Genomic DNA, 24482 nt, shown 5'->3' with positions numbered 1-24482 from the left:
ACCACAGTGCCTCTTGGGGGGTTGGAGCAGCCCTGGAGGAGGGGAGCGGGAGGGGGCAGGGTCAGCCTGGCCAAGTGCTCCGCCTGGGACTGTCTTAGGGGATCCCTCAGCCCAGAGTTGAGACTAGAACAAGCCGTCCAACCTCCTGTTGGGAGGAGGGAGGTGGGCACAGCGGTTGGGGTCAGGGGCCCTGGAGGTGAGGGGCGGGTCCAGGGCCGAGGGGAAGGGGGTCTCCTACTCCTCCCCTAGGGGCTGCCCCTCCTGCTGGAGAACACGCACAGCTCCGAGGGTCCTCACACCCCTCCAGAGCAGCAGGACGAGGCCCGGTGCTGGGTGAGGACAGGATCCAGCTGCTTCTCCCGATGAAGGGAAGGGGAATCATGCTGCCACACCCGTGGTTCCCATCCTGCCCGGGGACAGGGTCTGCCCTTTACTGAGTGGGGATCCTCAGAAGTGGCCTCACCCGCCTGAGCCTCAGTTTCCTCCTCTGTAACCTGGGGATCTGAATGGTCCTCTTAGGCTGCCATGATTGCCTCAGCAGTTGCAGCCTTGGCTTGTGCAGGACGAGGGCTCCTCCCAGCCCCTGTGTCCCAGGACCATCTTTTGGGGGCTCCACAAAACACCCTAGAGGTAGCCCCCTCCGCCTTGGCAGCAAGGGGGGAGCCCTGCTCTTAGGAGGCCAAGAACAGACGTGGGCTTCCTGAGAGTCTCCCTCCCCCCGACCACCGTGATCCGGTCAGCCCACACCGACCTTGCCCTCCTGCCCTCCTCAGGACAGGGTGTGGCCACCTGACCCATAGGTCTGGGAGCAAAGCACTCCCTCCCTATCTTGATGGCACCTCTGACCCAAGGGTCAAACCTGACAAACATGGCATTTAAATTTCCAGAAAAAACAGTAACCACCATTCTACACTCTTCTGTGAGTTCGGCTTTTGTAGATCCCACACGTAAGTGACGTCATACAGTGTGTGTCTTTCTCCGACTTACCTCACTCAGCATAATGCCCTCCAGGTTCATCCATGTTGTTGCAAATGGCAGGATTTCCTTCTTGCTCATGAGTGATATTCCACTGTATATATACAACACATCTTCTTGATTTATTCTTCCATTGGTGGACACTTAGGTTGTTTCCATATCTTGACTATTGTGTCACTGCTTCTTACACTGTGCCCGGGTCACATCTGCTCTGGGGAATTTGTCCCAGGCCAAAATGTCTCCTGAAGTTTCCATTTCCAAGCCTTTCACCCCAGCCACCCACTGCTGGGCTGCTGTTTCTCCCAATCGCCTCTCATTCCCCCACCCCTCCATCCACCACCACCTCTCAGACCAAACTCCCAACTCCCCTTCCTCGATACCCGCCTCCGAGTGCCTCCCCATCTGATGTCACCTTCCCCTGGACCCTCTGTGGGAAATGGGATTTGTCATATCGTGTCATTCATTCCATGTTCACTTCCAGTGTTGAAACATTAAATTGCCAAGTGATTGCTGTATGACTCCTCAGTTACAGTGCTACTTCTTAACAAGTGCTAAAACACACACACACACATACAAAAAAAAACCCCAAAAACCAAAAAACAAACAAAAAAACCCCACACAACTCTGATGAAGGATGGTAATCTACATCTACATCTCTGGGCACCTGAGCCTGGCACAGAACCCACCGGAGGGCAAGCAGGATTCTCAGCACCTGCAGAAGCTCTTTGATAAGGGGAGCTCAGGGAGCAGGAGAGATGGGCACATCTAGGATTCATTCTGATATGACTACATCGAGCACCTACTCTGTGCCAGGCCCTGCACTGGGGCCAGGTATGAAATGGCAAACAAAGCAGCCAAGGCAAGACCTCAAGCATTCTGAGTCCGGGGCTTCCCTGGTGGCGCAGTGGCTAAGAATCCGCCTACCAATGCAGGGGACACGGGTTTGAGCTCTGGTCCCGGAAGATCCCACGTGCCGCGGAGCAACTAAACCTGTGTGCCACAACTACTGAGCCTGCGCTCCAGAGCCCGCGAGCCACAACTCCTGAAGCCCATGTGTGTAGAGCCCGTGCTCTGCAACAAGAGAAGCCACCGCCACACACTGCAACAAAGAGTAGCCCCCGCTCACCGCAACTAGAGAAAGCCTGCACACAGCAACAAAGACCCAACGCAGCCAAAAATAAATAAATAAATAAAAAATAAAAAATAAAAAGAATTCTGAGTCCTATGGATGCGACAGGCATGAACAAGCAAGCACTGCCACCCACAAGGAATTACAGCTTTTGATGGCCCAGGACCAGAGTAAGATGGCCATCACTTATGGAGGATGTTTGGGAGAGTCTTTCTGGAGGGTGATTAGTAAACTGAGACTGGAAGGGTTCAGAGGAACCACCTGTGAAGAGACGAGAGGGTGGGTGGGTATAGAAGGAGACACGAGGGGTTTGGGCCCCAAGGTTAAACAAAGATATAACATATTTACAAATTATACACACTGAACAAGAAACAAAAAATGGGAGTAGAAAGGGGAGGTTACCAAGGAAGGGGTTTTTCAGAAACACAGAAATTTCATCTGAAACCTACAGGATGAGACAGAGCATCCATCCAAAGACAGAAGAAGAAAGAATGGCATTTGCAAAGGTCCTGGGGTAGGAGTGAGTGGGGCCTGTTTGGTGAAGCCAAAGAAGCCAGGGAGTCTGGAGTGGGGTGGGTGGGAGAGCCCAGAATGAGGGCAGACAGATGGGTAGTGGGCAGGCACGTGGGGCACTGACAGCTAACACTTGGTGCATTAGAGGTACTCAAGGATTACAACTGGGGTGGGAAGCACGGCCACATTTACATTTTAAGGAGTCTCCTTTCCCCAGGTCACCGACAACCTCCATGTGGCTGAAGTCCCTGGGCACTCCGAAGCCTCATGTCACGTAAGCCGCCGGTGTCATTCCACGTGGGCGACCCGCGCTCATCTTCACTTAGCTCCCAAGGACGCTCCCCACTCCCACCCCAACTCTCCTGGCTTCCCCTCGCCCCTGCCCCCGGCCGCTCCCTTCCCGTCTCCTTTGCTGTTTCATTTCCCTGACACTTTGACACTTGGGAACTTCATGGCCCAGAAGGGGCTTCCCCTCCTTGCTTTCACTAATTATTCGGCCTTGGATGCCCACAGAGCCATTCTTCTACCACCTTCCCTCCCGGGCACATAACCTAACACGGCTCACATGCATCTTTTTATTTATATGTGTTATGTGTATTATTTTCTAGGAAATGTAGTCATTGCACAGCCCAGGCAGTAGCCTCTAGAGCACAGGTCTCCTCTCTCTGCCACACTCCCAGGTCTGTCCTTCCTGGCGCCCTGGTCAGCCTGTCTTGTGTCGGGGTGTTACCAGAAACCTCTTTCCGCAGTCTCCCCCTCCTCGGGCTGATCAGGACGTTTCCCCAGAGCTGATCCCCTCCCCAACGCGTGCTCTGACCACGCCCCAGGACGACCTCTCTGGGGGCTCCTGAGAGGACAATCTCTCATCCAAACGATGGTCTGTTAACTCTCCTCACGAGACGTGTGAAGGGAAACGTGCAGCCACTGAAGGCCTGGCTCGTCTCTCTGCCAACCAACCCCCTTCATTCACTCACCTCACTTCAGTCACTGAACCAGCTGCCCGGCTGCCGGAGCGCCGGCCTCGTGCCAGGCTTACTGTAGACAACACGCAGGGAGGGGCAACAGAAGGAACCAGGCGAGGACAAGGGGCACAAACGCAACATGATGGAGGGGGCACACTCTGAAGCCACCTGCCAGCCAGCTGCCCTCGGCCACACTCCCATCCCACTTTGGGCCTCAGGGTCTCCACGTGTGACGTGGGTTTGCTATGAATGCCTACCTCTGGGCAGCGTGCTGCAGAATGAATACGGTGATACAGTGATGACGCAGGAGGTGGCATGAGACGCCTTAACCAGTGCTGGCTGGGCCCCGCATGCACGGGATCGGAGGGACCCTGGCTGGGAAACCACGGGGGCAGGACACCTGCTTCGCTGCGGGGTGGGGATCAGGTAATGTTACTTGGAGGGGGAGTTTCTAGGGGGTTGCAGACAAAAACTAAGCATAGAGTAGTTGCTCCTTGAGTTTTTATTCACTGGTTTAGCAGGAACTATATTAACAAATAAAGACTCTAGTTTCATATAAACAGTGTTTACCAAAAAAACCTTGTTTCTCCAGCGGGTGGCGAAAGTATAAAATTCTGAATTTTCACTTTGAATATGGCCCAAGTTAGAGGAACTCAGCCACTTGCAAAGCTGAGCCTCCCTCTCCCGAAAGAAACTCAAGGCTTCCTGGGTGACCTGGAGCCCTGAGAGAGACTTGAGCTTCCGTATCACACACCAGCTCTAGGTTTTTATGGAGATCTGGACTTCTTTTTCTGCCCTGAACAGCTGCCTTTTCCCCGAGGGGAAGAGAAAGCCAAGGGTCTTTGTGCTTCAGGCCTAGAGCCCAGCTGCCGGCCATCTGCCACCCAGATGAGGCTTCCTGGGCTGCGTCTCCCAGCCAGATCCAGCACCGGGTGCCCCAGAAAGAAGCCCAGTCCCCAGCGTTCTCCGGAAGCCCATGGAGGCCCCTACCTGAGCCTGTGGTCTGGGGAGCTGGGGAGAAGGTAGAAGTGCAGCTGTCACAGGCCCAGGTTGAGGAAGGGGGTTGGGGGGAGTGGGTGCCAGCCACAGATGGAAAGGCTGGGGAATGTGCAGCTTCCAAGACCCTGGTGCGCAAAGGACCACCCAGGACCTCAGGGGTAGAGCTGCCCCCAGAGGCTGCCTGGTAAAGGCAGAAATCTCATGACATCCTGACTGACTTATCTCCCGTTAGGGGTCAAGCCCTGCCACTTGAGTCACCATTTAACATTTGATATTCGGGCCTTAGGGCTGTCCTCTCTGGAAGGGGGGTCTGAAGGGCTCACCCACTTATTCCAACAGCACTCAGACTGCAGGGGTTACAAAGAGGCCAGAGAGAGAGAAAGCCGTGGAGGACACAGGGTTCCATCCCTTGTTTACGGGACAAGCTCCTGCTCCTGCTCTAGGAAGCCCAATGGGACAGGACTGGCCTTGGACCCTTACCCCCGGGGGCCACAGGTCCAGCCCTGCATGTCCCTGAGTGGTCAGGGGCTGGGATTATACCATTGCCTCTTAATTCCCAACTCCAGCCCAGCCCCGTGGGCCAGGATAGCCAGCGCACCCCGAACTGTCTTCTGAAATGAAAGAGGCAAAGGAAACACCCCTCTGGTTCTGTCCTGACTCTGCAGATCATGGCCCAGGGCTCCCCAAGGGGTTAATCCCCTAATTCCCAGCAACCTCAGGTCTTCAGGACAGAGGTCACAGCCTCATCTCAATCCGCTTGGTCATTGCGCAGCCCTGTCTCTGGCATGAGATGGTGGGGGGGCTGGCGGTGGGAGACACGGTGTATGGGCTCCCGCTCTCACATCTAGGCCCTGACCCACGCAGCTGTGGGGCCCTGTGAAAGCTACTTCGGCTTCCCCATCTACACATGCAGGTAACACAGGGTGTCACCTCACTGTGTTGCAGTGAAGAAGAAATGAGATCAGTGAGTAGCTCGGTCCCTTACACACTAGACGCTCTCACCCCTGCCACAAGCCCAGCCTGGGAGGGCCTCTGGAAGGCCTGGGCTCAGGACGCTGACCGCACGGCCGCAGACGTGAGGGGCAGCCCCGGCACACCCAGGCCCACACGGAGCCCTGAGATCTGTGCCGTGTGCTGCCCTCGGCACACGCCAGGGAGGCAGGGGCTGGTCAGCGTCCAGGCCGTGGGGGAAGGTGAGCGAGGGGATTGACTGCCGACACGGGTGGGATTTCCACTAAATTCGCATTGCCTTGGTCTGAGGGAGAGGCAGGGGAACCTCGTGACTATCCTCACGAGGAGATCTGAGCCTGGCACCAGGAGGCCCCCTCCTCCTGCTAAATCAGAGGGGCCTGGCTTTGCCAGGGGGGCGGCAGTGGGTGGGCAAGGCCCAGCCCGGGGTCCGGGAGATCTGAGAGTTGGGGTCCTAGAGAAGAGGAACACGGCTCTGTTGCACCCAGATGCCTCCACGGTGCGGCCAGGCCCGGTCCCACTGGCACTAAAACACAAGCTTTTTCGGAACTTCCCAGGGGAACTCGCTTCTTCCGAAATGGCCATAGCATGCCGTCTTCTGGTAGATGGGCTTCTTCAAATCCAAGTCCCTGCATGTTCAGCAGAAAAAAAGGTCATTTCTAATGGAAAAGGAGCAGAGTTTCCTTCTCTGAATTTGGGCACAGGAGCGATTAAGAGACTACGACGGTCTGTGTGGGTGGTGTTACCCACCCGAGAACAACTGCCCGTTAAGTGTTCTGTCTCTGCCATGCCACGTCTTACGAGGTGACTGCCAATGGTGCTTAGGAAACAGGCTCAGGGTTCAGGGACAGCCCGACTGATCACACAAATGCACCAGGAACCAAGGATTTGAACTCTGGCCTACTCTCCACTCCACTCACCTGGCCCAGACCGACATCAACACTGCCAAGCTCCAGGCAGCAGGGGTGGCAGCAGAAACGAGAGCAGGTGGGGCTGGACTTGCCGACTAAATTCCCAGCCAACGGGCCTCGTAATTATTTTCCTAAGATCCCCCACCTGCTCAAAGATGGCCCCCCTGCGGTCAGTGTCTGCTGGGCCAGCAGGGACCCAACCCAGCCGCCTTCAACCTGAAAACCAGACATCCTGTATTTGGGGTTTGCACTGTGCTGGACCAAGAGCCTGAAGCCCCTCCTGCTTCTTGGAGACTGAACATCCTTCCTTCTGCTTCCCTTTCCAATGAGCTGAGCGCCGGGTGAGGGAAGAGGGTCCTGCCCAACAGAGGGGGCGGTCCTTTTACCTGACGATGACGCCAGGCCGAAGGTCAAAGTTCTTGTTGACCACATCCAGCAGCTCTTTCTCTGTCTTCTGGGAGGTTCCGTAGGTGAAGATGGAAATGGACAGTGGCTCGGCCACACCAATGGCATAGGACACCTTCCAGAAGAGTCCAGGGTCAAGGACGGGCCCCTTGCAGAGACCCTGACATCCTCAGGGAGGGGACGCTGAAACCACACACGCCCTGCCCAACACGTTCCCACAGCCCCCCATCTGCCTAGAAATCCCTGCCATCTTCACGGTGGGAGGTTTCTGTACGTGCCTCGCTGCCTGAAGACTTGTTTTCCCGCTCCCAGGTTTGCAGGGCACCGGCCACAGAGCCCAACACGACACACACAGAGTCGCATCCTCTGACAAAGTGTGGGCCTTCCCCTAGGCCAGGGTGCCCTTACTCAGGGTAGACCTGGGGGTCCGAGCGGCGTGGGGTCCAACCCACCTGCACAAGCACTCTCCGGCAGAGCCCCGCCTTCACCAGGGACTTGGCCACCCAGCGGGCAGCGTACGCGGCCGAGCGGTCCACCTTGGTGTAGTCCTTCCCGGAGAAGGCGCCCCCGCCGTGCGCCCCCCAGCCGCCGTAGGTGTCCACAATGATCTTACGGCCAGTGACGCCCGCATCCCCCTGCAGAGGGAAAGGAAGACACAGAGGGAGGATGTGGGAGGAGGGGGCGGCCAAAGCACTGCAGTGGCCGCTGGACCACAACTTGCAGGCGGTCCCTGAAGCTTCTGGGGACACACATTCCAAAGACCCCTTGGCTGCGAGTCAGCCAGAAACCCCGGGCTCTAATCCCAGTTTAATCACTGACTAGTCACAGAAGTCAGGTCACCTGTCAGAGCCTCGTCAGAAAGGGCAAAAGATGGGCCAGCTGGGGTCACAGCCCGCTCGTAAAGCCTTTGTTTGTAGGAGTCAATCATAGCGGAGAAATCCAAGTGCAGGAGGAAACCGCGCTGTGACAAATACACCCCGGGCTGTGCCCCGGCTGGTGCCACCCGGCAAACGTTAAGTTGCCCATTTCCTCAAGTGTCTGCTCTGTGCACCTCTGTCAACAAAGACGTTTGGGGGCGGGGGGGGGGGCCTCTATGTTTCTATGTTAAATGATGCGGGGAAAGTCTGCATACTATACCATCCCCCACTACCCCGGCTTAGAGATCCACAGTTCACAGCAGCATGCCGAGGCCCTGAGAAGTCCAGCAGGAAAACACAGTGAGCTGTGCCTTCCTTTCACCCTGGGTTGCTGCGCTACTTTGGCTATAGGACCCAACCTGGGGGCTCCACTTTGTGGCAACACGTCCACAGGGAGGTGCCACGGCACTGGTCAGCGGCCTCTCGGAGGGGCTAGGGAACTCTCCAACTGCTCACGCCGGCTGCACAGAAGAAAGGGGCAGCCCCGTGTCCCCATCTAAAACACAGCCCCACCTTGGTGCCCACGAGAGCTGCAGGTCACGTGTGGCCAAGACCCAGGAAGCGCCACCCAGGCAAGCTCAGTGCCCATGATGGTGAGTTAGCCCCAGGCAGGGTCAGGTGGCAGCTGGACACGTATGAGACGTCTCGAGGGGGAGGGCCAGGCAGCACTGAGGGGGAGCCTCCTGGGGACATGTCCCCAATTCCTCCTGTACTCAAGGGCGCACAGCAGGCTTCACAGAACGAGCTGACTTCACATTTCGTCCAGGGCCAGACCTACCTGGCCGAGCCACACAAAGCCACCACCCTCCTGTGGCCTTTGCACTCAGGGAGGTAAGCAAAGTCAGGGCCTCATTCAGAGCCGAGGACGCACCTGGGGGCCTCCGATGACAAACCGCCCGCTGGGCTGCAGGTGGTAGATGGTGTCCTCGTCCAGGTACTGGGCCGGCACCACGGCCCTGATCACCTGCTCCTTCAGGGCCCTGCGCATGTCCTCCAGCGTTATGTCTTCGTTGTGCTGCACGGAGATGACGATGGTGTGGATGCGCACGGGGATGACCGCGCCGCTGTCCTGCGTGTACTGCACTGTCACCTGGCGGGAGGCAGGGAGGGAGGAAACGTCGTGAGGCCCTGCCCTGAGCTGAGGACACATCGCTGCCAGGCGCAGGTGCCCAGAAGGCAGGCAGGGCTCCCAGGAGCCAGAGGGACCTCCTGTCCTCAAAGGGCCTTCAGGAAAGTTCATCTGACACGTTCTTAAACTGAATAACTGCCTGGCGCTGTGAGATGACTGGGCATGAGGCACAAGCTATTCCCACCTGTGACCACAATCAGTGCCACTTGGAGACTCAGGTGTCACAGAGTTTCCGCTCTGTGACCCACTAGACTCCACTCCTCCTACCTCAGAGGCTTCTGGGTGCCAGCAAATGTCCCTCTGCCAAAGCCCGGTCTTGACCCTCCGTGGCCCAGGACCAAGACACCCCGGCTCCCACCAAGGAACACAGGAGTCCACAGGCCACATGCCCACTGCCCCGGCCCCCTCAGTGGAGGAGCTCTGGCAGCATATGGGGCCAGGGGCCTTGCCTGCTGGAGGGACAGGGTGAGAGGGACTCGAGCCAGGGAGACTGAGCTAGAGGGAGCAGCAAGCTCTGGGTTACCAGCCTCTGTGTGTTTGGACAAAAGCAAGGAAAAGCAGAGAGCGCGTGGAGGGAAGGATCCTGCCTGCAGCTGCCTCGCAGGGCAGGCCACAGGGACAGAGCTGGGGTTCACTCCCTCCAGCGTGGGTCAGTTCTGTGCCCACTCTATGTATTATTGATGAATATTTAAACCATCCCAGCAAGATCAGCATTACTGTCTCCACTTTACAAATGAGAAAGACCAGGCTCTGAGAAGTGAAACAACTTCCCAGAAGTCACACGCCAGTCAGTGAAAAGCCCAAGAGCCAAACACTGCTCTGCCTGCCCCCAAAGCTTGTGTCACGCCCAGAGCAGCACAGAGAAAATGCTTTTGCACTCTGTCCTCTACCAACACATCAGGGAGTGCGAGAGCCCGACATCACAGCCTGATCTGTCCGGTGACGAAGGAGAGCAGCCTGGGCACCCTGGGCTTACAGAGCGAGAGGGAAAGGGATGGTGAGGATGGCAGATGAGGCTGGGAAAAGAAAGGAGAAGCCAGCAATTGACTGAGTGTGCACTGTACGCGACAAGCCATGCCAAAAGCTGTGAGCAGCTGTTAACAGCCCCACTTTAAAGACAAGAAAGCTGAGGTTCCAGAACATAAATACTCTGGTTAAGATCACACAGCCAGCAAAGGTGGGCTGTGACCTTGCGCTGTGCGGCCTGGTGCCCGCGGCTCTGCCCAGCACAAGGTCGTCACCCAAGACCCTCAAGGCTGGAGCCACAGGTCCCGTCGCTACCCGAGGCAGCATGGACCCACAAGGGCAGTGCCCAGAGGGGCTGTGCGCCTGCAGGAGTGCAGCTATGCTGGACGGTTTGGCAGGGACACTGGCCGGCAGGCACATGACTGCTCCCCACCCCAAGGGCCTTGACGGGACCACAGGGCAGCAAACAGTGGCTCCTGGGGCTATGCCTGAGGCGAGGTCCCGGCCTGCCCAAAGGCCTCTCAGATATCCATCAAACACGGGACGTGTATCAAACTCTATGTCCTGCCTGGTCCAAAGAGCCATAGGGTGGGATCCAGAAGAAGGAAGAGAAAGAGCCCTGACCCCACCATGCCTGATCCTGGTGAGATGGGCAGAGGCACACCCCTGTGCTCTGAGAGCAGCCCTTTAATGCCGGGCTGCATGCACACAGGGCCCTGTGACAGGGAGCTGGAGTTGGGGGCTTGGCGGGCTCCAGAGGGGAGGCCCTGTGGCGGCTCTGGGACCAGACCTGCTGCATCTGGCCTCAGGAGAAGGCTCCTATCCCGCGCAGCTGCTGAGGCCCATCTCCACTGCTACCGGACTCCCCTGCTCTGCCACAAACCCCAAGCAGAGCTGTGGCAGAGCAAAGGGCCCCAAGCATCGCTCTTATCTCATCACGTCAGCAAGATGTGGGGAAAAGTACACCGTGGAAAACACAACTCTGGCCAGGTACAAAAATAGCCATCCGTACTGCCACTCAGTTCTCAGTATCAGCAGCAAGAATTTGTTCAGGTGGAAAGGTTCATCCTGTTCACAGTCAACACTCTGGGTAGATGATGAAAATCCTTTACCAGTAAGGTATAGAGGAGAAGGCCCAGACATTGTTCCTGGCAGGGTGCCCGTCCCGGCACAGCAGCCTCGCGGAGGCCGGCCGAGGGCCTCAGGGAGCGGCTCCGTCAGCAGACCCCCGCACCCTCTCTGATGCCCGCTGGCTCAGGGCCTGCCTGCGGCAGGGGAGTGAGGCCGACTTTGGTATCCAAGGTAGCACTTGTAAGAGAATTCAGTGTCTCCTTGCAAGAAGGGAAAGCCTGGAAGAGCCCATCCTCCCCTCCCTCCCTCACTGCCTTCTGGACTCAGAAACCTTCTATTACTAAGCAAATACAGGAGGCCTTTCCTACTTCAGCGGGTCCAGTAGGTGGACCCTCCAGTCCTTACCCTCAGGCAGCCAGAAGGAAACCCAAGTCACTCCACTTACTTCCTCCCATCCCTGCTCTAGGACTTCCTTTTCTGTGAATCGCCAACCTGCTTCCCATCACAGCACAGCTCTGGCACAGGACGGGGAGGCCTCTTTTCTTTTGGTACCATCACAATCTACACATTTTAGCTCTCCTGCCCACAGCCTCAAAGAACACCTGAGGGACGCTCAGGATTCCACTTCTCACCGTGGGGGTCATGTGGGTAACACCAGAAGTCCCAAGGGGGGTTTCTTTTAGGCCACAGAGGTACTCCCTTGCCCCAGGTACAGCCGATCTGCAACTTCTGCCTTGTGTGGCCTTACACTTGGGGTGAGAAGGATGCACCTCTGTGAAGCTGGAGTAACGGGACAGAGTCGCGTGCACCGCGCTGAGCTATAAAACCACATGAGCCAAATTCCAAGTGCGGGGTCAAGAGGAGGTCCCACCTGAGGGCGGTCAGGGAAGATCATGAGGAGGTGGGAACCACGCTGGCCACTGACGGACAGGCAGGGACCAGAGAAAGCTTCCAAGGAAGGCGAAGTGTGGGAGCACAGGTGCAAAGCACCAAGAAAAAAAGGGGAACATGAGTGAAAGGATATGGTTTAAGCAAGGACTGGGGGTGGGGACAGAAGAAGGTAAAGCTGGAAGACCATACAAGGCGTTAAATACCAGAACAAGTAGGAAGGAAGCAGAAAGTTGCAGACAATTCTGAGCAGATACAAGGAAATTAAAAGTGAAGCCCAAAAGGAATTAACTGAAGTTTCCAGGGAGGGAGAACCTTTGGGAGGACACAGCACTGTTCCTGGGCCTGGCCTGGGAAATGGGGCTGGAGCGGAAGGGATGCGCTAGAGGGAAAACGGGAGCCCAGGTAGAGTGGAGACAGACAGGGCCGGGGAAAGGTGGGCTGCATCGCACTCCTTCAGCTGAGGAGAGCTCCCGGGGCCCGTGTGCTTGCAGGGTGAATGAGAAATGGGGCTGGTGATTCAGTTAGACCTGCAGGTGGAAGATTTGGAAGCGGAGTGTGCAGAGGTGAAAGCTGGATTCACAAGCGTGGGCAGGAGGAAAGAGCGTGGAAGAGGAAGTGCCAAGACCCCGCTGGAGTGTGGAAGAAGAGCTGGGGAAGGAAGCCTTGAGGAAAGGGGCCATCAGGGCCATCAGGATGCGGGGAGAGAAGGCAGACAGGCCGCCTCTGCGTGTGGCAACACTTGCATCACCACCGGCCTTCAAATGCAGACTTCGGTGCGGATTTCATCACCGCAGGGAGCACAAGGGCCAGGGCGGCTTGCCACAGAGTCAGAATCGGCAAAGCCTTTTCATGAGAAACAAAGCGAAAGGGCCATAGCGAGCTGCAGACGGTACTTGTTCACGGTGTGTTGAAGGTTTGCTCAAGATGTGGAGACCTGATAGGCAGCGACGGAAAGTCTGAAAACTGTTACAGAGGAGGTTTGTGGCAGGAATTGGGGAATCATATTACTAGAGTCAACTTATACTAAGAAAGCCCCCCCACTGAAAACCTAGAACTGCTCTTTTCATTTTTCTGTGTTTTTTGAAATTTTTCATAATAAAATGTTGGGGGCAGGGGAGAAAAGATCTGGAGCTGAAGATTTTTGAAATAAATAGTTCTTTTCAGAATCAACAATTCTTTGAATGCCCAGACGGAACATTTGGATCTTAACAACGATCAGAATCAAGAGGAAGGGGGGTGGTGTTTGAGGCATGTGTCTGGAGCCCCACGGCGGGGTGGAGGGCAGGGGCTCACCTGCGTCTTGGAGTCGGGCCGCAGCCAGGGGAGCTGCCCCGAGCGCCGCAGTTCCGCCATGCGGGCGTTGAGTCTGTGCGCCAGGATGATGGTGAGGGGCATGCACTCCTCCGTCTCGTCTGTGGCGTAGCCGAACATCAGGCCCTGCAGCAGACACCTGCTTCAGACCACAGGCTACAACGCTCCTCAAACCTAAAGCCCCACTGGCCCTCCATTCTCGCGGGTATGCAACTTTTGCACTGGGCACTCGTGGAGGGGAAGACGTGGTCCCCGAACTCAACACTCTAGAAGGGGAGACAAGCCCACACCGGGTGTCCCCCAGCTCTCCCTGCCCTCAAGTCGCTACCCTGAAGAAGGGGTGACTCACTCCAGGCATGGGGGCGGGGGGGTCTACCCCACAGTGCACTCAGTCCATTACACATGAACTTCCCCGGCTAGCCCCTCACACAGAGCACACTGCACTGCCGTCCTGACGCAGGGCCAACGCTCAGCGTTTAGTGACCTGATCTCCGGCACCGACATCCTCTTCGTTTCTGTCCAGATGGACACACTGGGCAATATCCGGGGACTGCTGCTCCAAAGCCACCAGCACGTTGCAGGTCTTGAAGTCAAAGCCTAGGCACAAGGAGAGCAGGCCTGAGCAGAGGGAGGCTGGAGCTCCTGGGGGACTGCTCGGCGCACGACAGGGCATTTAGCGGCGTGGGTGGTCTCTCTACCATCCGTCTGGGCCCAGAGCTGAGGCCCAGGACGGGGAACGTCAGTATCCTTCCCATCCTATCACGTGCAACTCTTTAGTCAAAAAAAATCCTCCACAGTGTATTAAATTACACCTTGATTAAAAATATATATCCTACACAGAGCAGCAGTATGAAGACCAAATAACAGCTACAGTTGCCCTGGCTGAAGGGCAGGTGGGTGACTCACGGCCCTGCCCCCTTTGCCTCTCCCAGAGGCACCTCCCAGGACCCAGGTGGAAAATCACTGCACTGAATGAACATCAAGGGCCCTTTCAACACTGCCGCTCAGAAGCCCAGGCATACGCCAAACCCAAGCATCAAATATACTGAACAATACGGTGCATGTGAACTATCCAGAGACACTCCCAGAGCCAGAGTCCCCTGAGCCCGAGATGTGCCTGAGGCCTGGAGCAAAATGGAAAAACCACACCTCTGGAGGCCGAGGCCCCTTCAGGCCATCCCCAAAGCTCAAGCACAGAGATGGAGGCCGGTCCCCCCCAGGGTGGGGACAGCGGGCTGGGGCCTGGGACATGGAGTCTTGGGTAGCAGCAGCCCAGGCCAAGGAGCCCTGAGAGGGAGCCGCCGGGCAGAGAGCACAATCTCCCCGACACTCGTCCTCACTGGGCTCAGCTTCAGGACGGACACAAATGAGGAGCTAAAGCGCACAGAGGCCGCATCACAGGGACACGTATCAGTGACAAGATGACTGTCACCCTTTCCAGTCTGTCCTCCTACCCATGTGGCCAGAATGGGCTTATTAAAACAAACAAAACCACAAAAAAGCCTAGGTTCAATCTATTGTTTATGTTCATGCTTCAAGTGGGGACCTACCGCCAAAGGAAGTAAACCGGAAACTGCTCAGCTCCAGCCAGGCCTTCCCAGCTGAGAGCTCTCAGCCAACAGGAACTCAGGCTTAGCCTTAAACATGACCTCCTTTTCCACCTCCACTAGGGGTCTCTGCCTAGGATTCTCCTCCTCTGCCTCCCATCCCCCTCCACAAGTCCATTTAGCTCTCCGAAAACGTCCTTGGACGGTCCCCCCCACCCCCGCAGCTCTTCACTGCACACTCTGCCTCCGACTGGCCGCCGGGCACCTCGTACTGTATCACTAATGCCAGGCAGTGCCCCCACTCAGGAGCCATCAGGCCACCTCTGTCCTCTGCAGCCCCTGTTTGCAGTGCAGGTTTCTGAAGGCACAAACCAAGGAACAACCTTTAGGGAACAATCTTTAGCTGCCAAGGACTCAACTCATCACTCCGGGTCTAAATAATAAATCTTCTTAGCGCTGAAAATTAAAGGCTCCAAGTGATTCAGGAGAACAGAGTTCAGGGGACTAAGGGGAGAGCAGGAGGGCTTGGAAAGGGCAGTGAGCCCAGCAACTGTGCAGCAAAGAGCAGGGGGAGCCACTAGCCTGGGGCCTTGTGACTGCAGCCCAGCCCGCAGCCTGCTGGCCCGCTTGGTGCAGGCGCACTGACAGGCAGAGGGGGGCTCGCTCCCGCTCCTCCCTTTCCAGGGGACGTTATACCTCCGGCGAAACGTTCCTGCTGCCTAACGCAGAGCAGGGTTCGCTCTTGAATAAGGTCTAAATGTACATAAACAAGTCGGCTCTTCCTGGTAGAACAGGGCGAAGGCTCTGCGTGGTAACGTGTCCGGAGGCTGCTGCTCTGGGACGACGCGTCTCCTCCGCGGACACCCCGCATGCTGGCTGGGAGAACCAACCTGTACTCACTGGTTTCCTCCCAGCGATTCTTGATACACCCCCAAAGCTTTCGTGTGCTCAAGTGAGCCCTTTGGGCGAGCCAGGAGGTGGCTGCACTGAGCTTCTGCGTGTCCGCGCCCGCATGCAGAGAGAGCCTCTCTCACTTACGGAGATGCGTGCACGTCACCCCAGCCTGCCCTGACCCACAAAGATGCCACACGTCAGCCCAAACAACCAATAAGTAGAACGTAGTGCACACTGGCCCTAGGATCTGGCCCTCGCACCCTGTCCTTTCACACCCTCCAGGCTGGGCCCCTTCCCAGCCTGCCCAGTCCCAGGTGTGGGAGTCTGCTTCAGGGCCCTCAGTTCTCTCCAGCTCTCACCCCCACCCCATCACAGGGCTCCTCCTCAACTCCCGCCAGGGCCTGGGTCCCTTCGCTGGGTTGTAGGCTCCCACACTGCCTGGCACTGGAGCTACCCTGGGCCAGCCTGTCTCCTCTGCCTGCTTTTGGCACCCGTTCTGGACTGAGTCACCTTCTTCTTTGTCTGTGTGGGGAAGCAGCATAACTTAGTAGAAAGTGCAGGAGTCCCAACCGGGGGGGTGGGGCAGCCACTTACTGACCGTGTCACCTTACACAAGTTACTGACATATGGAAGCTTCAACTTCCTCATCTGCATAAGGAGCAGAGCAGAGTTCCTCGAACAGTTAGGTAGGAAGATGCACACAGAGACCAGCCCCAGAGCCCGGCAGAGGACACGTCCCCAACAGAGGGCAGCTCCTTGTACTGGGAGCTTCTTCCTCTTCCGAGATGGCAGGACCATAAACAAGACCAGAGTCAGCCATGGCTGGACAGGGGCTGATCCGCCTGGGCTGCCACACTGTTGTGCCAGAGGCTGTGAGCCCTGGACCCTGGCAGGCGGGCCTAGGAGCGTTCTTCCCCCAGGAGGTATCTGCTCTTCCAGGAGACGGAGAGCCTCAGGAGGGACTCAGCCCTGGGGGCCCTGGCCTCACCCTTGGCCGAGTCGTCGTAGCCGATGTGCTTGATGGTGTCCCGCACCACCCGCTGGTAGTCCACCATGGCCATGGAGGTGATCTCCCCGCACAGCAGCACCATGCCCGTCTTACACACCGTCTCTGAAGGGAAGGAGACAGGTTAGTGGCCACGTGCTGGCGACGGGGGCTCCACACCTGGACCTCTCACAGTGCTGAGAAAGAGACACGCAAGGAACCGCACAAGGAATGGACTCCAGAAGGAAAAATCATAACGCTAATAAGGAGAGTAAATCCCAGCACAAGTGCTGACCATCTTCACAGGCCACCCGGAGAACTGCGGTTCGGAAAGAATTGGGCACACCTGAGTTTTCATACCTCGCACTTACTATTGCATACTTGCCTGACCTTGAACTACTTATTCAGCCTCAGCTGTTGGATGAAGATAATCATAAGACTGCTGTGTGGATTAGAATGAGACACTGGCCATATGCGGTCATAAAGAATGCAGAATGCAGCCAACATACGTGAGGCCTCTCCTGCCCCGTTACTGCTAAAACTCCACTGCAGGCTTTAGGCGTGGGGTCCTGAGCAGAGAATCAAGGCAGGTTATTTGTAAAGATGTCAGGGTGAAGTCCACCCTCAGAGGGGCACGGGTCCCCACAGTGCTCATTCTGGGGGCTCGGGTGGCCCTGGAGAGGGAAGGGTGGGTCTGTGCAGCAGAAAGGACAGGGTGCTGACCGTGAGGAGATCGGGGCTCTGATCTCCACGCCGGGACCCCTACCCCATGACCTTGGCCAAGACCCTGATTAAGCTGCACCCAAGATCTCCCTCAGTAAAGTGAGGGGGCTAGACCTATCACCCCTGGAGCCCTCCAGGCTCTGAAGTCCCCGGCTCTCTGCTATGCTGAAAGCGTCAACACAGGCAAAGGTTTCAAGCTCAGCCCACTCAGGTCTCCAGCAGGAGGGATCAGCGTTTCTTACCACAGGCCACCTTGGCACTGGGGTCCTGCTTGAGATGCGCATCCAGCACTGCATCGCTGATCTGGTCACAGATCTTATCTGGACAAGAATGAACGTGTGTAAGAATCACAGGAATATTAAGCCTAGCAAACTGAAATGTTAAAATAATTAGATATTTCGTCAGTTTACATATCAAATCTACCTAAGAGGACACTTTTTAAATATAAGAAATTATAATTTTTTTGAAATTTTTATTTCTTCCCACTTCTGCCTTAATATTGGACGATGTATATTATATAAAGTCATAGAATTCCCCCCAAAAAAGAAATATATTCTAAAACCAGTTACAAGAGCCTAAAGCAATTCACACACACACACACACGCATGCACGCATATTCTTCTAACTAAAAAGTATCTCATTCCTCAGCATATTCCCTTTAATTCTAACATCTAGAAAAGTCCTAGAAACAGAAGTTAAAACACTAACTGATGACATCAGTAAGATTAGGTGCCAAGAGGCAGACTAGGATGGGACAGACACATTGTACCGCTGGTTCCACAAGATGCAGTGCGCTGTGTAGAAAATACCACACCCGGTTCTGGGACTACACCTGTAAGAATCCTGTAAGAGAACCTCTGCACATTACTGCCACTGCTGTTTTGCAGAATACTTCCACAAGCAGCTCTCAGATCCTTCCCACCGTCACTCAGCCTCCTGAAAACCAGATATCCTAACAGCTGGGTTTGACCTCCTCAATCAAGGTGGGACTGACAAAGAGTTCAACATGAGCTGGCATTTCATCTTATTCTACGATTTGCCTTAAAGACTCTCTATGGTCTAGGGCTTCCCTGGTGGCGCAGTGGTTAAGAATCCGCCTGCCAATGCAGGGGACACAGGTTTGATCCCTGGCCCGGGAAGATCCCACATGCTGCGGAGCAACTAAGTCCGTGCGTCACAACTACTGAGCCTGCACTCTACAGCCCGCGAGCCACAACTACTGAAGCCCACGCGCCTAGAGCCCGTGCTCTGCAACAAGAGAAGCCACAACGAGAAGCCCGTGCAATGCAACGAAGAGTAGCCCCCACTCGCCGCAACTAGAGAAAGCCCGCGCGCAGCAATGAAGACCCAACGCAGCCCAAAATAAAAACAAATCAATAAATTAAAAAAAAAAGACTCCCCGTGGTCGAGTATGTAGACACTGTGGAAAAATCCACTCTTGCTTTGGCGTTATGTTCACAAGTTCAGGAAAAAAAGTGACATCTATTTACACATATTACATCTCATTTAGTGTTCAAAAATACCCATAGAGTCTGCTCTTAGTAAATTAATAAGGTTTTTTCCAGCTTTATTGGGGTATAATTGGTATATAAAAATCTGCATATAATTAACGTATGTAATTTGGTAAGTTTGGTCATATGTACATACTTGTGTTACCATCACCACAGTCAAGGTTTAATAAACATCCATCACCTCCAAAATTTCCTTGTGTCCCTCCTGTCATTTTTTAAGTTTTTAAATTAAGAATGCAGGTCCAGAATCAAGCATTTCTGCTTTTGAAAGTGCCCATTAAGTTCTGTAGTTAAAATGTTAGTTAATCTGAAGGTGAATTCTCTAATCTTTCCTTCAGAAACTGCTACTAAACATATATTTGAGTTTTTCGATCTTCCTGCAGATCCCGGTTATAAATCTAGGTTTGCCTGAGTCCGTGCCTCTGCAGCCCCCTACCAATCACGGCCTCCTGCTGCTCAAATATCCACTTTAGACCCAGCCATCAGGCCTCCTAGGAGCCACTCACACAATGACCATGGATGGCTCTGCTCGTTTAGACGACACAGGTCACATGTTTCCAATGCACACAGGGAAATAGGATAAGGGATATTAGGGATAAAGCTGGAGTTGAGCAAGGGTATTAAGACAGCTTCACAGACTAAGATAATGCCTTAGGAGGTCCTTTCTGAACTGTTTCTTGAGGCTTTCAAAATTTCTATCAATATCACTTAGTAGTCTTAAGATAGCCAATAGTTGGTTTTCTTGGAAGTTGAAAAAGAAGCATTAATTTTATCTTTCTGATGGAGAGGAACTCAGCACTGGAATGACAAGCAGAAAGCCACCAAGGAAACTGTCTTAACGTGAACGGCTAATTTACAGTGGCAAGCGCAAGGAGAATCAGACAAACTGAAGGGCTGCCATTAAGTAGACAGAACAGCCAACCGATTGGCTGGAATTTTCACTCTCTGTCCATTGAGCTCATTGTTGTGTGTACAATGGGACCACTGGCCACTGTGTGACAAAGCACCCACCTCCTCCACATGGAGCAAATCCTATCTATGGCCATCTCCTAACCTGTATATGGCTTTCATACGCCATGGAGCTGTCCAGAATATGTTAGACATAGCAATGGATCTGAGATTATGAGTATAGTAAACCTAGAAACTTCATAAAGTCGTGCAGAAGTAAAGATGCTATTTACATTGAACTAAGTTACATACAAAACTCAGTTTAAGCCAAGATTTCTCAACAGCAATACTGACCTTTGGGGCTGGAAAATGTCTTCTTTGTGGGGGATGGTCTTGTGCATTCAGGGTGTTTAGAAGCACACCTGGCCTCTATCCACTAAATGCCAGTTTCACCCCACGCCCGCCCCGCCCCCCGACAGCTGTGACAGCCAAAATGTTCCAGACACTACAAAATGCCCTTGCAGGAAAAGGGCACACCCTCCCCAGCTGAGAACCAGTGGCTGAAGCATATGGAAGGAGCAGTGCACTGAGATACCTAAAGCTGGGTTACGAGGTATGAAAGTTAAAGCTCTTTGAGAAAGAACAAGGATGAGGAAGATGAAAAAAGTTAGACTTGGTGATGATTAGTTACCAAGAACTTCAAATACTCCAGGGAATTTTGAAGAGGTGCTTAAGTACATAAATCCGTGTGTCCGGCCCCCAAGGTCCTCCTAGACCAGTGGTCCTGAAAGTGTGGCTCCCTCAGCAGCAGCATCAGCACCGCCTGGGAACTTCTGAAGACTGCGAATTCTTGAGCCTCACCCAAGATCTACTAAATCAGAAACTCTGGGGGTGGAGCCCAGCACGTTGTGTTCTAACAAGCCCGTGGGGTGACGCTGATGCACCCTGAAGCCTGGGAACCACTGTCCCAGAAAGTTGAGGCTCCCATTGTGGTCTTCACGGAAGCCTCTCTCGTTTCCCCACATCACAGTCCTCCTACCTTTCAGAGACCCAATAAAATGCTGGAATTTTCTTCCAGAGATCTGTCTCAGCCCCTATTTAGAACGCACTGCCGTTCATTTCTAAACTGCACATGCTTTACATGCAAAACTTAGTGACCCGTGGTCTTGCTTGAGGGAACATTCTCTGTTGACTTAAGCTGCTCATTGATAATAAAGCTTTACTCAAAAAAAAAAATCTCTCTATAGAGTTAATACCTGATGATACATTTTACACATATATGTTTATCCAACCAACCGTGTGTCCTCTGTCACAGTCCCACTGTGAGCAGATGCTGGTGGGGGGCTGCAGCACAGAGTCTCGGCTTCCTTAACTTACAATCTATTATTTGCATAACAAGTGACTGTTTTACAAAACTGCAAATTAACAGAATAAAAAAATACTGCAGATTGTTCTTGCCAAGATCCCTTATAGTTACTGACACACATTGTCTTCCAGGCCTTCAGTAACAGCGACCCCCCCGGTACAGGTCAACCATCCCACCAGGACCACCTACTTACCCGGGTGCCCCTCTCCTACAGATTCCGAAGTGAACATGAAGGCCCCTTCCTCGCTTAGAGAATGGTCACACAAGCCATCCACCGGTCCATTCATCTCTTCACACTGCTCCACTCAGCTTCTTCAAGGTAACAATTTTAATGCTGGGACTTGGCCTGAGGGTTCTGTCTGTTTGTTTGTTTCCTTCTTTAAACCCAACAGGCTCGTCTCCGCAGAGCCACAGGGCTCACTTCTGCCTAAGTGCCTGCGAGCGCACGTGAGAGTAAAGGTGCGGAGGGATGAGAAGGGAGGGACTGGAGAGGGATGTGTCACTCCCTCCAACTGGCCAGAGCTTGCTCCTGAGTGACTCCTATATATGGAAAAGTGAAAGTGCCTGCATAATCATGTGAGAAAATTGGAGGAGTCCACTTCCTGGGGGGGGGGAGGGTCTTCTTACCTTGAGGAATTTCAGCCCTTAGCTCTCATCTCCCAAGCCCTAAGCGTGTGGTCAATGTATGGCAAAGAAGGTTGTATAGGTTCTGCATAACTGAAGCTCCTCTGGGACTCTGCTTTAGCTCTGCAGCTCATCTCCTCAGTGCACCAAGGTTAACATCCCACGTTGGAGGTGGGGGTCTGTGGTTACTCAGGGATACAAATAGGAAGCAAAAAACTCCTTCCCAGAGATATGGTTTAGGCTGAGATTACAGCACAGGGTGCCTTTGCTCTTGGGCGCCCTGCCTCCTCGCCCACACCTCGTCTGAATTGGGCTCTTCCCCTTCTTCTACCTTCTCAGGGCAAGAGTATGCACCTATATTCTGAGTCAGCTTGGATGTTACACAACAGATTCATTTAGAGGAAAAGCTTTTGAGCCCACATTTTTCTGCTAATAGAAATCACAGAAACTGTCAACTTCTCTAAAACGCTGGCAATCACATTCACAAGCAAGATGTTAAAAAAGTATCCGGACGGGCTACAGAGAACAATGATTTTTGGAAAAGGATTCTTGACAGGCAGATTCATTATGGGAAAATCATCGGAGTCCAGTTTCCCAAAGTTTTTTATGATAAATTAAACATCTACATATTGGTCCTATACACTTGATAAACATCCTGCTTACGTGACTCCTGCATTATTTTTGCTTTGACCAGGAAAAGAAGTGGACAGGATTATATCCTGAACCAATTCCTACACTAAATGACAGCATCTTTCACTTCATTCCCTCCCATTCTCAGGTCTAGCTGCATCCTCAGGCCCAAGGAACAATAGGGAATTGAGATCACGGAGAGTGAGAATGGGTGGAGAAACTGGTTCCCACTAGAACGCAATAAAAAGTAATCAACCAAAACCTTGTGCATTAAGCACTGGACTGTGGGAAGCAAAAGGGAGGACACAATTGCCCCAACGAACAGTTCTGGCAACCAAATCCCCTCTGTACTTATGAGCATTTAAAACTTTTTTTTCCAAATCTTGAGTTTTCCAACTGGTCAACAGTGGCAGTACTATCCCTCCAGGGAATTAATACCATATTAAAGCGATGCCCTCTGGGATAAAGTAAGAGATTTTACATATACACATTTAATCAGAGGCATTTAACAAGGAGGGAGCTAGAATGCTCAGTCACAAGACTGCAGAAGGTCCAAAGAGGAAAAGGCCACTGGGAAGGGATGGAAAATGAGGAATCAAACAGGGACTTTAGACAACATAGCCTTGTCCCTGTCAACACACAGGAATCCTCCTGTTTGCACTTAAAATATTTCAACATCACTGTCCTTTTGTAAATTTCTTCTGGGTACACTGGTTTCAAACTTGGAGGCAACATGAGCTAATGTTTAATGTGAACTGTAGGCCTAGGTTACCGTAGCATTTACAACTACAGCCATTATGTTCTAAATGTGCTTTAAGAGCAAGATGAAGTTTCAAGTAGTCATGCAGATTCCTAGCGCTAGCAAGAAGCCAGAAAACAAAGCAGCCTAACTGCCCTCTGAATTCCAAAATGAATAACAGCATCATGGGGCGAAGAGGTGTGGGGCAGGGGTGGGGGTGGGGGAGTGGGTGGGGTGGAGGGGACAATGTCCTGTCCGGAGAAGCCACACTTTCAGAAACGTATGCAGGAGGCTTCTGCAGCCTGGACATAAATGCAGAGTGAGGGAAGGATCTGGAAGGCACCTAGTTGAGTATCCATCTTATATGAGTCTCATATGACATCCCTACTAACTACTAGGCCACCGTACGCTCTTTCAGCAAATAAATGTTAACAAGAAGTGCACAATACACAGTAGTTGGGAGTGCAGGCTTCAGGGCTGGAGTCCTGTTTTGCCTCTAACCCACTATGTACCCTGGGGTAGGCTTCCTACACTCTCTAGGCTGCTGTTTCCTCATCTTTAAAGCAGGTTAAATAATTACCTACCTCAGAGCATTGCTGTCAGAACTACAAGAGATCACATGGGTATGCTGAGTATTGAGCATAGTGCCAGCACACAACAAGGGTTTAATAAAATATTACCTAAGCACCTTCTACGTACATGTACATGATTTTCTTCTGAAAAAATAAAAATAGCTCACCGTATACATGTTATTTGCATCTTGCTTTTCACAATATACTATGGTCCACTTTTTACATCTCAACATATAGGCAGACCTCATTTTTAGCACTTGACTAGTATCTCACAATGAGGATATACCGTAAATTATTTAACCACTCATTCCCCAATGGCTGGATATTTTCAACTTCTCTAATTATTTAGTGTTACCATAATGCTGCAGAGAAGATACTAATCACTGGCATCCTTTTATAAAAAAACAAAATGCAAGGGCCTGGCAATGCTGAACTAGACCAAAGATTTCCCTTTTGTAATAAATTTTACCCAGTTAGAGAAAAGAAATAGCACTTCAACGAAGAGTTAAAACAGCAGCATCAATCTGCCCCCTTCAGATATAATTGGCAGACCTTGGCAATGACATAATTACTTAGAGAGCTGAACCTACAAGAACTACATAGCCCTAATCTGCTATCATAAACTCAAAGCCTCCCTTACGCAAAGACTGTCCCGTTCTCCCTTACGCATGAATTGTCCTAATGGCCCCCGACCCAGCCCCACTGATTACCTAAGTCCAATACGTGTCAAAGGCCCAGAGTTGATCTCACTTCCATGTAGCAACCTTCAACTCTAAAACTCTGCTGACTAATCTCTGAAGAAACTTGCCTTTGAAAATATCACTTTCCGTTAGATTTACCCCTGAGGAATCTCTA

General features: G+C 53.2%; 1 protein-coding gene across 1 annotated transcript; it reads right to left on the bottom strand.

The window, feature by feature from the left end:
* Nucleotides 1-4063: 4063 nt before the first annotated feature.
* MAT1A (methionine adenosyltransferase 1A) lies at nt 4064-21591 on the bottom strand. The gene is made up of 9 exons (XM_036828617.1): nt 21256-21591; nt 17540-17617; nt 16578-16700; nt 13633-13745; nt 13131-13274; nt 8652-8870; nt 7316-7498; nt 6845-6978; nt 4064-6176 (listed from the first exon to the last, which is right to left on the bottom strand). The coding sequence occupies exons 1-9, from the start codon at nt 21347-21349 to the stop codon at nt 6074-6076; spliced, it is 1191 nt and encodes a 396-aa protein (XP_036684512.1). The 5' UTR covers nt 21350-21591; the 3' UTR covers nt 4064-6073.
* Nucleotides 21592-24482: the final 2891 nt, after the last annotated feature.

The sequence above is a fragment of the Balaenoptera musculus genome, chromosome 16 (genome assembly GCF_009873245.2).
Source record: "Balaenoptera musculus isolate JJ_BM4_2016_0621 chromosome 16, mBalMus1.pri.v3, whole genome shotgun sequence".
NCBI lineage: Eukaryota > Metazoa > Chordata > Mammalia > Artiodactyla > Balaenopteridae > Balaenoptera > Balaenoptera musculus.
Note: the sequence above shows the minus strand (reverse complement) of the source record. Positions and strands in the feature narration are given on the sequence as shown.